Source organism: Pistacia vera, unplaced genomic scaffold, assembly GCF_008641045.1.
Source record: "Pistacia vera cultivar Batoury unplaced genomic scaffold, PisVer_v2 Contig639, whole genome shotgun sequence".
NCBI classification, from domain to species: Eukaryota; Viridiplantae; Streptophyta; class Magnoliopsida; order Sapindales; family Anacardiaceae; genus Pistacia; species Pistacia vera.
Window position 1 is genome coordinate 370,585 of NW_022196489.1, and position 13,688 is coordinate 384,272.

General features: G+C 34.7%; 1 protein-coding gene across 1 annotated transcript; it reads left to right on the forward strand.

The window, feature by feature from the left end:
- The first annotated feature begins 337 nt into the window (after positions 1 to 337).
- On the forward strand, positions 338 to 3,289 carry LOC116111469 (root phototropism protein 2-like). Its single transcript, XM_031397641.1, has 5 exons — positions 338 to 473; positions 568 to 637; positions 720 to 1,097; positions 1,885 to 2,601; positions 2,685 to 3,289. The coding sequence occupies exons 1-5, from the start codon at positions 412 to 414 to the stop codon at positions 3,168 to 3,170; spliced, it is 1,713 nt and encodes a 570-aa protein (XP_031253501.1). The 5' UTR covers positions 338 to 411; the 3' UTR covers positions 3,171 to 3,289.
- Positions 3,290 to 13,688: the final 10,399 nt, after the last annotated feature.

Here is a 13,688-nt window from a genome sequence, read left to right on the forward strand (position 1 = left end):
TTATGAAGTTTTAAAGAATCCATATGATATAAATTCTATATATATACAAAAAGGATTTTCATATTTAAGATTGAAGAAATTATCTAATTAATTTCAATAATTGAAGAAATTAAATTATTATTTTCATATTAAAATTAATTTGTTGTTGGAAAACAATATCATTGGATAAGTTTACCTATAAATTAACCAATCATTTTATTTTAATTAAGCAACTAACCAATCATGTTTTGTGAAGGAGAGCCAATTAGAGTGGAAAGCCATACAGGGGTAGAATAGTCAATCAAAACTATCTTTAAAAAGTGTCAGTTCATAGATCAAGAAAGCAAAATATATTTCCAGCTGGGTTCTCGTGAAAACACTCTATATAACACGGAAGGGATCAGGATCTTATTTGAAGGTAATCAACCAACAATGGCCATGCCTACCCCCTTAAACAATAGGCTGTCCATGGCCATGGAAAGAACTGGCCAATGGTAATTTAACTACCAAATCCATTTGTCTTCTTTCTTCAAATTTATATTATTTATATGTGCAGAATAATAACTACAATTTCAATCTTTTTTACAGGGTTTTTTCTCAGGAAATTCCTACGGATGTTGTCGTTGCAGTTGGTGAAGCCAATTTCTCTCTTCACAAAGTAAATCCCACTTAGCTTTCAGTCGAATCATTTCTTTCTTTGTAAGCACTAACGCTAATATATTTGATAATGTATATGTCAGTTCATGCTGGTTGCCAAGAGCAATTTCATAAGGAAACTGATATTGGAATCGGAAGAAGCAGACTTGACAAGAATCAATTTATCGGAGATACCAGGAGGCCCGGAGATCTTCGAGAAAGCTGCAAAGTTTTGTTATGGAGTGAACTTTGAGATAACTGTACATAACGTTGCGGCTCTCCGATGTGCGGCGGAGTATCTAGAAATGACAGACAAATATTGCGACAATAATCTGGTGGGTCGCACTGAAGATTTCCTCAGTCAAGTGGCGTTGTCTAGTCTGTCAGGGGCGGTGGTTGTGCTTAAATCGTGCGAAGATCTTCTTCCCTTAGCTCAAGACCTTCAAATTGTTCAAAGATGTATTGATGTCACTGCTGTTAAGGTATAACATGAGTAGATTTGTTCACTTTTTAATAATATCAATTTGACTAAATTCATAAAGATGAACAAATTTAACATAACACTTTTTAATTTTGTGTTTACACATTATGAGTTGGACTTATTAGATAAGTTTTTTATTTAATTTTTTAACACTATAATAGATTTATATTTGATAATTTATTGATGATCTCTTGACAAAGATGAACAAATTTATCAACTATAGATAAAAAAAAGTTAAGCATATATATATAATCGACTTTTAATGTCATTATGTTGGTAAAAGACGGTGTATTATTTAAGAGGTTGAGTTTGATTCTCTTTGTTTGTTAATAATGGAGGTTTATCCGATCATTTAACTTCAAGGTTTTAGGATATTAATTTAGGTGAACACAAACTAGTTTGAACACTCGATTATAAAATATATATATATATATATATATATATATAGGTGCAAATTAAATTTAAAAAAAAAATTATTAAACTTTTTTCGCATCAAATGTCTGAAAATTTTGCTATTTTAGAGGTGTAGATTTGGGTTTTTAAAAAATTCAAACCAAATAAATTAAGTTAAAAACTTAAGTAATCTACATATACAAATATTAGTGAATAATTAGTGCAAATTAGCTGTAAAAAACAAAGTTTCTATTAAACTTTTTCGTGTTAAATATTGTAAAATTTTGTTTTTAGTTTCTTTTAGTGTTAGTGTAGATTTGGACTGTAGAAAAAAATTAAGAATAAAATTCTTGTGTGATTAATTAACTGTATGTTAATATCATGTAATATTTCAGGCTTGTTATGAGGCAAACTTCCCTTGTAGATCACCGCCAAACTGGTGGACAGAGGAGCTATCAATCTTAGACATTGAAATGTTGGCAAGAATCTTGACTGCCATGAAGAACCGAGGCGCCAAAGCCCTCACCCTCTCCAGTGCCATAATCACATACACTGAGAGATCACTGAGAGATCTCGTCAGAGACCACTCTGGCAAATTGTTGGATTCTATTGATTCTCAACTCAGAATCCAACAACGTGATCTTCTTCAATCCATTGTCTCCCTTATGCCCTCCGAAAAAGCCGCCTTTCCCATTAACTTCCTATGCTGCCTTCTTCGCTCCGCAATCTTCCTTAGAGCTTCTAACTCTTGCAAGAACGAGCTCGAAAAAAGGATCACATCAATACTTGAACATGTGACTGTCGATGATCTTCTTGTTCTTTCTTTCACTTACGATGGCGAGGGGCTGTTTGATTTAGAAAGCGTAAGGCGGATCATAAGTGGGTTCGTGGAGAAGGAGAAGAGTATGGCGGTTTTCAGCGGTGGAGATTTCAGAGAAGCTTGTTCAACCGTGATGCATAGAGTTGCAAAGACTGTGGATGCATATCTTGGGGAGATTGCAACGTATTCTGAACTCAGCATATCGAAATTCAATGGGATTGCTAATCTTGTTCCCAAAGGTTCTCGTAAGGTTGAAGATGATCTCTATCGTGCCATTGATATCTATCTCAAGGTAGGCAATTTCTAAATTAAACAGAATTCACTTAACTTATAAAAAATATAGATAAGAGCTAACTGCTAGTTGATAATGTTTAGGCGCATCCGAATCTTGATGAGATAGAGCGAGAGAAGGTGTGCAGTTCAATGGATCCATTAAAACTTTCATACGAAGCTCGAATTCATGCATCACAGAACAAAAGATTGCCGGTACAGATTGTTTTGCATGCTTTGTATTATGATCAGCTGAAGCTAAGGAGTGGTACGGATGATCGAAGCACACCGGATGCTGCCGCAACAAGAAACCAATTGCAGGCAGACGTTTCACTGATTAAAGAAAATGAAGCGTTGAGATCAGAGCTGATGAAGATGAAGCTTTACATAACGGACATAAAGAAGAATCAAGGGACAAGTTCTAGCAATAATAAAGTTGGCCAAAGAAAGCAAACATTTTTCTCTTCAATGTCCAAGACTCTTGGGAAATTGAATCCCTTCAAACATGGCTCCAAAGACACTTCAAATATTGAGGATAATGTTGGTGTGGATATTACAAAACCTAGAAGGAGAAGGTTTTCCATTTCTTAAGTGGTTTTGTTTTTAATTTTGTGTGATAATTTGTATAATAGTTTATGTACTGTATATGTTAATCCTCTTTAGACTTCTGGGGGAGAGATTTATGTTGTAATATGATTTTGTTTGGTTTATTGGGTGGTGAATTTTTGTTAATTTGAAACTAAATTATTGTACGAAAAATTAAGTGAAAAACTCTCGACAATTTACGAAATTATTGAAAAAATCCCCAAAAACATCTAAAACTCCTTATAGAATAATTCTCTAATAATATTTAAACAAACCCCTAAATATAGAGGCAATTTATAGCTTTGAATTATCAGCGGAATAAAAACACTATAAATGGTAGGGTTACAAATTCCATGATACTTAGGTGAATTTGAGATAGATATGAAACAAAGGTCCACTGGATTTGGTTTTAAAAATCCAAGATATCAGCACAGAGTGTAAATGAAAAATACTTAGGCCATTGGTTATGCAAGTTTTCAGTTTTTAGTAAGAATGGTTTATTCAAGCCCTATTGAAACTCTTTATAAACCCATTATTAATTAAATTTAATAAAAAATTAATTTATAAATCTCTCATCATTTTATTCTAATATTGTTCTATCTCTTATCCTTCGTTCACAATTTTTTTTTTTTTTTTTTTAATCTTAATCATGATTATCATCTTCGGATCTTGCAAGAGCTTTTGTTTTGTCTCCAAATCTCATAACCTTCCAAATTCCATCAATTCTACGAGTTAATTCAATAGTAAAACAACATAGGGAATAACGATCAAATTATGAATATATAGAACCCAAAAAAAAAAAAAAAAGTTTAAAAGGTTTTTAAAATCTTGAAAATATATATATTAAGGAAATGTGCAGTAGACTCATAGTAGTTAGTGGCCCAATCAAGAACGAAAATTTCGATTTACTTACGGAGTATAAAGATGTGGTGAATTTGGTTTATTAATATTGGATTTGATAAATATCAACAAAATTAGTTGTTTCAATACCAATCCTAACTAAATTGACTTTAACTGCACTATCAGATTGGAACAAAACTTATTTGGTTGATACATAGACCTACCAATTTGACATAGATCTAAGATAGTTCATTAAAACATGTGATGAAGAGATTCACACCTATCTTTTTAGAGGGGAAAGGAAAAAGAATTTTCGATAACTTGTTGATCCACGTTACCAGATTTTCAGATTTCTCATTTGGTAATTTCCTGGCTTGGTGAGTTGGTGTGATATAGAGATACGCCTATCTCTTCTATAACACTCTGGTGAAAAATCTAATTACCAAAAATAATAATAATAAAATAAACACAACTTTGGTTTTCCACTTCGGTAACCAACAAATAGATTCGGCCCATTAAAATTCACTTTCAAACTCTCCATTTGGTTGTAAATTCTCAGTGTTCAACATTTAATATGTTGTGCGAGGATGTGCAGCCAACTCAAAGCAAGCAGTGGTTCGGTGTAACTTGTGGGATGATGACCAAACTAAAATGAGTTGCAGTTAGATTGAAGCGAGTTATGTACATTGTGTGAAGCGAGTTGTTTGACAGTTATTTTCTAAATCATGGGTAAGCCTTATCTATGAAGATAAGCATTATCCACTAAAATCAAGAAGACGATCATGACTACTCTTCCTTCAATTTCGGCCTATCAATCACACAAAGGATCATGGGATTGATTCCCTAAAATCAAGCCATCATCCTGAAATCTTCTCTAGTAACCGTTATCATCTTATTATATAAATATCCCAAAGAAATCATTGTACAGGGTTAGCAAAATTAGAGAGAGCTTGTTTTGTAAGGCAAAAATTAATAAAAGAACAGTGGGCGTATGATTGATTTAATACGCCAAACCATTTTAAAAATTGTCTTTCGCTTTTGTTTTCTTATTTAAATCCATTTTGTTAGGATCCCACATCGAGATCTCACACCTACTATGTGTGGTACTTAAGCCTGGGGGCTTTGTCACCTATCAAGCCGATCTTTTGGGTTGGGCTCTCCTTTGGGTTTGAGTTCTAACATTGGTGCTTTCATTGAGAGTTGGGCTACAAAAAAGGTTACCTATAGGCTAGATTAAGGTGCAGTGTACTCTCCTTGGGAGAAGGTGCTACATTGAGTAACTGATAGGTGAGTGAAGCCACCCAAATGGGGAAAGGACTACTATCGAGTCAGTGTCAACATAGTGAAAGCCACCATGGACGTCAGCTCTTGAAGAGGGGTACAATGTTAAGATCCCACATCGGGATCTCACACCCACCAAGGGTGGTACTTACCTAAGGGCTCTTCCACCTATCAGGCCGATCTTTTGGGTTGGGCTCTACTTTGGGCTTGAATTCTAACACATTTCTTGCTAATCCTTAGAGATCACACTCACATTCTACTCAATCCCATAAAAGTTGATTGAGTATCTTGCATTGTTATGAGTTTTCGTATCAACATTTTGGCGCTGGAAAGAGGGCATTTCCCTTACAATCTCAATCAACAATCACAAAAAATAGTCATGACACATACCAGAGCATCCACAAGTGCAGTCGGTGCTAATTAGACCAGCAACAATGAAAAGACTATAGAATTTGAATCAAAGTCATATGATTCTTATTATAAATTGATATACACAGTAGGTATTTATAGGATTTACAAGAAAAATAAGTAAGGAAAGAAATAATTAGTGAGCTAATCAATCTCTAAAAATCCTACAGTGAATCCTATAATAATAACAAAGATCTTATAGCTAGCAAAAGTAAATTGTCAACAACTACTCTAATCTAATTATAGACAACAAATCTTGTGACTTTGATATTTTCCAACACTGCCCCTCAAACTGGTTTGAAGATATCCACCAAAGCCAATTTGCTAATTAAAATTTCAAATTGCATCTTTGACAATCCCTTTATGAGTATGTCCGCAACTTGTTCACCAGTAGGAATGTAAGTCATGCAAATCTGTCTGTCCACCTTTTCTTTTATAAAGTGTCTATCAACCTCAACATGATTCATTCTATCATGAAGTACTGGGTTGTGGGCAATAGAAATAGCAACCTTGTTGTCACAATACACCTTCATAGGTAATGGATTAGAGATCTTCAATTCTTCTAGTATTATCTTAATCCACAATGCTTCACAAATTCCATAAGCAATAGCCCTAAATTCAGTCTATGCCCTAGTTCTAGCTACCACTTTTTGCTTCTTACTGTGCCAAGTAACCAAGTTTCCCCCAATGAAGTTGTAATATCCAGAGGTTGATTTTCTATCCATTATGCTCCCAGCCCAGTTTGCATCAGTATATACTTCCACTTGAAGATGTCCATGGTTCTCAAACAATAACCTATACCTGGAGTTCCCTTTAAATATCTCATAATCCTATAAATAGCATTAAAGTGCTCTGGTCTAGGAGAATGCATGAATTGACTTACTAGACTGACTACAAAAGCTATATCAAGGCGTGTATGTGAGAGATATATCAATTTTCCAACCAGTCTTTGATATTGGTCTCTATTGATAACTTCTTCAGGCTTGGGAGGTTGTAGCTTCACATTAGAATCTACAGGTGTCTCAACAGCTTTACACCCTAATAGACTTGTTTCTCTAAGTTAGTCAAGCACGTATTTTTGTTGTGAAACAAAGATCCCTTTCTTTGACTTGGCAAACTCCATACCTAGAAAATACTTCAAGATGCCCAGATCTTTGATTTCAAATTCATTAGCAAGTGCCTTATTTAATCTCTCTGGTTCAATGCTATCATCCCCTATCAATATTATATCATCAACATAAACAATTAGAATAGCAAAATTTCCTTCATTTGAGGGTTTATAGAACATAGTGTGATCTGCTTGGCCCTGACAATAACCATGACTGTTCATGACATTTCTAAAGCATTCAAACTAGGCTCTAGGTGATTGTTTGAGGCCATATAGGGATTTTTTTTTAATCTACATACTTTGTTCTTGCCAAGTTTACCTTTGACCCCAAGTGGCAGCTCCATAAACACTTCTTCTTCTAGGCCCCTATTTAGGAAGGTATTTTTCACGTCCAACTGATGTAATGACCAATCATAGTCTATAGCCAAGGATAGTAAGACTTGTATTGAATTTATCTTGGCTACTGGTGCGAATGTCTCCTAGTAGTCTATTCCATATGTTTGTGTAAACCCCTTAGCTACAAGCCTCGCCTTGTATCTTTCTATACTACCATTAGCTTTACATTTAATGGTAAACACCCATTTGCACCCCACAGTCTTTTTTCCTTTTGGTAAGTCAACAACCTTCCAAGTATCATTGTTACGAAGAGCGTTTATCTCCTCTAGAATTGCTAATTTCCAATCTGGATGATCAAAGGCTTCCTGAACATTTCTTGGAACAAACAGGCTAGAGATATTGGAGGTAAAAGCTTTATGGCTTTCTGAAAGTCTATGATAAGAAAGATATTTAGCAATAGGGTGTTTGGTACATGTTCTGACTCCTTTCCTAAGAGCCATAGGATCACTGAGATCTGAAGATTCATTAACATGAATTGTAACAGAGGAAGAATTGCCTGGATTTTCAGGATGATCAATTATTGGAGGCGATTATTGATCATGCTCGGGAATTGTGAGTTGATCCTTACTATTTTGATGTAACCTACATTTGGAATAAACAAGAAGCTTAGAAGAATGATCATCCTATAGTATTCCTCTCCTTGCTTGTGGTACATCTATGCCTGGATCTAGAGAATTAGGATTTTCTTCTTTTTCATTACTTAAAACCTCATTTTCTTTCTCATAAGAGTTTTTTTTTTTTTTTTTTCAAAAAACTTCAAAGATAGGCATAGGTGTGGTAGTTTGCTAAAACTGATCTTCATTGCTCTTCTCTCCTAAAGATTATTTTGGTAAAAAACTTGATCTTCAATAAACACCACATCCATGACTATATGAAGCTTCTTCGTTCTAGGATTAAAGCACTTATACCCTTTTTTATTTGGAGCATACCCAAGAAAAATACATTTTTCTGCTCTTGGATCAAGTTTACTTGTAAGGGAATTAGGAATGTGAATGAAAGTAGTGCACCCAAAAACCTTTAAGGGTAAATCTAAAATTAATCTATTTTTAGGAAACGGATTTTTCAAAAATGATAGAGGAGTTTTGTATTGCAAAACACGGGTAGGCATCCGATTAATCAAGTAACATGAAGCTAATACAGTGTCCCCCCTTAAACATTTTGGAACATGCATGTAACGACCCATTTGAGGTACGTAGTTAATTGTGTTGTTAATATTGTTTGGTTGACCCTTGGGTGAACTTATGTTTTGGTTTGGTTAAGTGGTTGCCCTGAATTTGGTGAAGTCTTGCAGAAGTTTGGAAATGCAGACTTCGCCGCGGCGAAGAAGGAGTTTCGTCGCGGCGACGTAGGCTTTGGATTTCTTCGCCGGGGTGACGGAAAGTCTTCCCGCGGCGAAGAGCCAGCTAAAAAGTTGGGTGAAGTTTCTAGAGAATTTTTCATAGGGCCAAAGTGACCATTCTACCCCTAATTAGTAGGAAAAGTAGGGAGTGAAATGCAAGAAAATTTCATGGAAAATGTGTTAGAGTTGGGGGTGTGAGTGTAATGAATTAAAGGATAAGAATGAAATTTCCAAGAAAGAGCAAGGGCAAAATGGGAAAGAGTGGTTATAATATGAGCTAATAAGGGTTAAGACTTAGCAAACCCTTCCTTTTTCTACTTCCACCGCTATTCCCATTCACCACTTTCTCTCAACTTTTCATTCAAATCTTTCAAGAATTTTAGAGGGCGTTTGAGTAGTTTTTGGTAGAGAGTTAATCTAAAGCATCCTAAGGTAATGATTCTTGCTTTAGATGTGAAATTTACCTATAAATGTGTTGAGTTCTTATAGTGTTATTGTTTAAAGTTGTAGAGAAAAGACCATTTACCAAAGGAAAAGAGAAGTGCTAGTGGAATCACTCCACCACAAGGTAAGTAAATCCAACCCAAGTTAAAGTTTAAGAAATCTTTGAGTAGAGATTTTCTTTATGCATGTATGTATTATGCTTGTTTAGAATTGAGATGAGATGAGATGAGTTGATAATTGATGATTGGTTGGATATATGTAAATGATGAGAAGTATTTGATGTGTGAAGAGAGAGTGAAGTTAAGTTGAAGTTGAAGAGGTTTTGTGTAAACCTTTTTGGGAGTGTTTTCCTTGACAGGAATTATGGCTATATAAGGGAGTTTTCTCCCATTTCGGCTGGTTAAAGAAAAGAGTAGAGTTATAGATAAAGTAGAGTTTTTGTATGCACATGAGTTGTTTGATGAAATGCCTAAGAGAAATATGAGCACGAGTAGTAAACTTTAATTCTTGCAACATTGCATATTGGCATTTCATGAGTGCATTAATGAGCATGAACCATCCATATGCATTAAATTGTGCATTGAGAAGCAACTTGAGAAAGAGTAGAGAATTTTGAGAATAAGCAACTCTATGAGTAAAGAGAAAGAGAGATTTAGCACTAGAGAATAAAAGAGAGAGTAGTGCTAAAGAAGAGAATAGAGTAGGTTGTGCGATGGGGACCCGTGAGTGATGAGTGAAGTCACGAAGAGTGGAACGTCAGGTTCCAACCGTGCCTCCGGTTAGATGAGGCCGTGATATGTAAAGAGAGAGAGAATACACTCACATGGCCAAAGGTTCTGAATTCATGCATAACCAAGTCTGATCGGCAGAGAAATGAGTAGAAGTCACAAAGAGTGGGTTAGTGCTTTGTGAACTCTACTCGGCCGTGCCTCCGGTAAGATGAGGCCATGACATTCAAGTGAGAAAGAATGAGAAAATATGAGAAAGAATAGAGAGAGAGAGAGAATGAGTAGATTCACGAAGAGTGGGATGAGTACCCAGCCGTTCCTTCGGTAAGATGAGGCCGTGACACATAACAGAAAGTTAATGGAAAAGAGCTATGAGAAAAAGAAACAGAAAGAGAAAATAAATGAGAAGAGAAGAGTGTAAGGAAAGAATTAAGAGAAAGAGTTACGGGGATAGAGGAGTAGAAAATTTACTTACTGGGCATTATTTTTGTGTTCAACCCGTTGTTTTTCTTTGTGTTTGCAGGATCTAGGTGAGGACGCGGTCGGATGGACGTCGACAAGCGAGGAGAAATAGCTACACTGTCCACCACATTTTTGATGACTTTTGTCTATGATACTTTACTTTGTATAAAGAATGTATATATTTAATAAAAGAAAAATTTGGGCCCAACTATTTATGTTATCCTACTTGCAATTTTATTATGTATATTTTATGAGTATATGCGTAGAAAGCAGCTATTACAATGCATAGAAAATATTAAAGCTCTTCCAACCTCTAATAAGTGTGGATTTTTTCTTTCAACAATGCCTTTTTGTTGTGGTGTACCACAACAAGTCATTTGATGTTGAATACCTTTTTCTTTCAAAAATCTTTCCAAATATATGTTAAAATATTTTGTATCATTATCAGTTCAAAATATACAAATTTTTGTTTGAAACTGATTTTCAATCATACTATAAAAGTCTTTGAATAATTTTTTCAACTTTAGATTTTTCACTCATCAAATAAACCCAACATAGACGAGTATGATCGTCTATAAAAGTCACAAACCATTTTTTTCCAGATAAAGTAGTGATTTTTTAGGGACCCCAAACATCACTATGAATTAAATAAAAAGGCTTTGATGCATGATATGGTTTTGACTTATAAGAAATTTGGTGACTTTTAGATAAGTAACAAGTTTCACAATCAAACGAAGTACAATCCAAACTCTTAAATAAATCAGGAAATAAATGTTTTAAATAAGAAAAACTAGGATGTCCTCGTCTAAGGTGCCAAAGCATTATTTGTTCATGCACATGGATTGAATTGATACTACCACTCAAACCTTGAGCTTGTTTATTGTTGAAATTGTTATCATCAAAATAGTATATGCCATCAATCATCCTAGCACTGCCAATCATTGTCCTCGACTTCTAGTCTTGAAATTCACAATGGGAATAAAAGAATGTGACACGACAATTAGAATCTTGTGATAATCTACTCATAGATAAAAGATTACAAGAGAGTTTAGGAACATAAAGAATAGATTTTAGTTTAATTGTCTCTGAAATTTTTGTTGAGCCTTTTCCAGCAAAGGATGAAAAACTTCTGTTGATGTATGCCCTAGGAACCAATTGTGTTGTCAGTTTTAAGACATTATATCTTGTAAATGTATTATGAATAAAAGAAAGTGTTCTTATTTCACATGTTGATTTACTGCTTCATGTATATTATATTTAATATTGCATGTGAAATGTCTGAATGACACGAATCTTCAGAAGATCAAATCATCGAAGCATTCCCTAGCAAGTAATGTTAATTGGGTAATAACATTGCACAGTAGACATGCTGAATGTGTCCATTGAATATCGTATGATGGTATTAGTGTGGGTAATTATAAGAGGCATGTAACTAAGGCATTAACATGGACAAACGGTTAGTGAATTGTTTATCGAATATGACCAATTACGATGAATCACATGGATGTGGTCAATGATGCATTGTAGGATCGTGCTAGTATACCACTGATCCTTAGACCTGAGACATCATGGTTGGAATCAACATGATGAATCACATGGATGTGGTCAACGATGCATTGTAGGATCGTGCTAGTATACCACTGATCCTTAGACTTGAGACATCATGGTTGAAATCAATATGATAAATCACATTGATGTCGTCAACGATGCATTGTAGGATCGTGCTAGTGTACCACTGAAAATTAGACTTGAGACATCATGATTGGAATCAACATAGGATGCATATGGTTCATATGGTGCATAAGCACGAGACTAGTCATGTCTAGTGTAATAAGCCAGTTCGGTCATAAGTTATTCATGTGCGAGGAAAAGTGATGATCAAGATGAGATCCGTTAACTCAAAATAATCCAATCTCGAGTTCTTAGACGAATGTCAACATACATTGGAAAAGGGAAATCTCTGGCTAGAGTATAATGAATGTCAAATGAAAAGTAGTTTCATGTTGACGAGTTCCATTGTATCAATTGATAATTCGATTAAAGATTAAGTTAAGGGTTTTGACATACCATGAACCATTCTTAATCGGGACTAGACGATAGAGGGATTTTACTACACAGTACATACGATCAGAAAAGGTTCATTGGGTTTTATACTTCATTGTGGTTTAGAGGTTCTGGAACATTGCTAGATGTCTATCACAATCAGTGGGAGTTTCGATTATAAGGAATTATAACGAAACATATCAGAATTCGATATTGGGCCCACAGCTAGATCATAGTGAACCAAAATGGTCACACATAAAACCAAGCTCAATGAGAGAGAGTAATACATATCATTAATCAGATTAATAATGTTCGGACGTAAACGGTTGCATCTGAATTAATATATTGGTGAGAAATGATTGTCCATGGATAGCTAGCACTAACCAATGGTAATAAGGATTTATTAAATATTATTATTGAATTGGATTCAATAATAGGGGCAAAAGTGCATTTGTTTTATTCTAAAGGGTTAGAATATTTAATAGAATTAAAATTTGGTCTAATTATGAATTAACCATAAAACCAAGGACTTGACATAAATGTTTATTCTCAAGTTAATTTTAAATTGTTTGAGGCCTTCCCAAAACAATTTAAAATTGCACTTTGTGTCCATAGTATATAAATAAAGTCTTATACCATTTTTCATTATGAAAAAACTATCATTCACTCAAAAACTCTTTCACTCATAATCGGCTATCTCTTCCTTGGCTTGTGTGGATCACATTTTGAGTTTCTTTAATCTTGTTTGAAGAATAAAGGCTCCAAGAAAGAAGATCCAAACATTAAATAGAAAAGGAGTAGGTAATATACTATTCTTTTTCTTTAAAACATGCTATTGATGTTATGTTTGTGTTCTACCATGCATCTATCATCTTGTTCATCATTTTTACACCATTTCCATGTCCGAAATGCATGAATCACAATAGCTTCCATCTATAATCCCAACTTTATTATTACGAGGACAAGGTGACTATGATTTAAACAAATGAGGAATACTAGTCATGTGATTGGATGCACCTGAATCAATCATCCATGGTGCAAAGGCTAAAACACTAGAGTTAGCATTAAGAATTCTCCTAATAGGGCAACAGATCCAAGAGGGATACCTAATGATGGATTGGATTTTAGTAGTTAAAGAAGTTAATCAAACTACTTCTTGCTCAAATGATTGGTTTCGGTTGCATCAGCTTTGGAAGTTATGTGACTACTTTTATCTCCAAGTTTGCTACCCTTCCCATTTGTTGGTTTTCCATGGAGCTTCCAACAATTTTCTCTAGTGTGACGTGCTTTGTTGCAATAGTCACACCATACTCATGGTTTCTCACAAAGCCTTTGCTGGTTTTGGTTGTTTTATTTTGACCGGTTTACAGCAAATGCAAGATTTTCAAAACTGTTGATAGTAACCAGGGCAGAGTTCTTAGTAGATCCTGATCTTGTAGTTCCCTTCTTACCCAGTATAACGCTTTGATGACTTT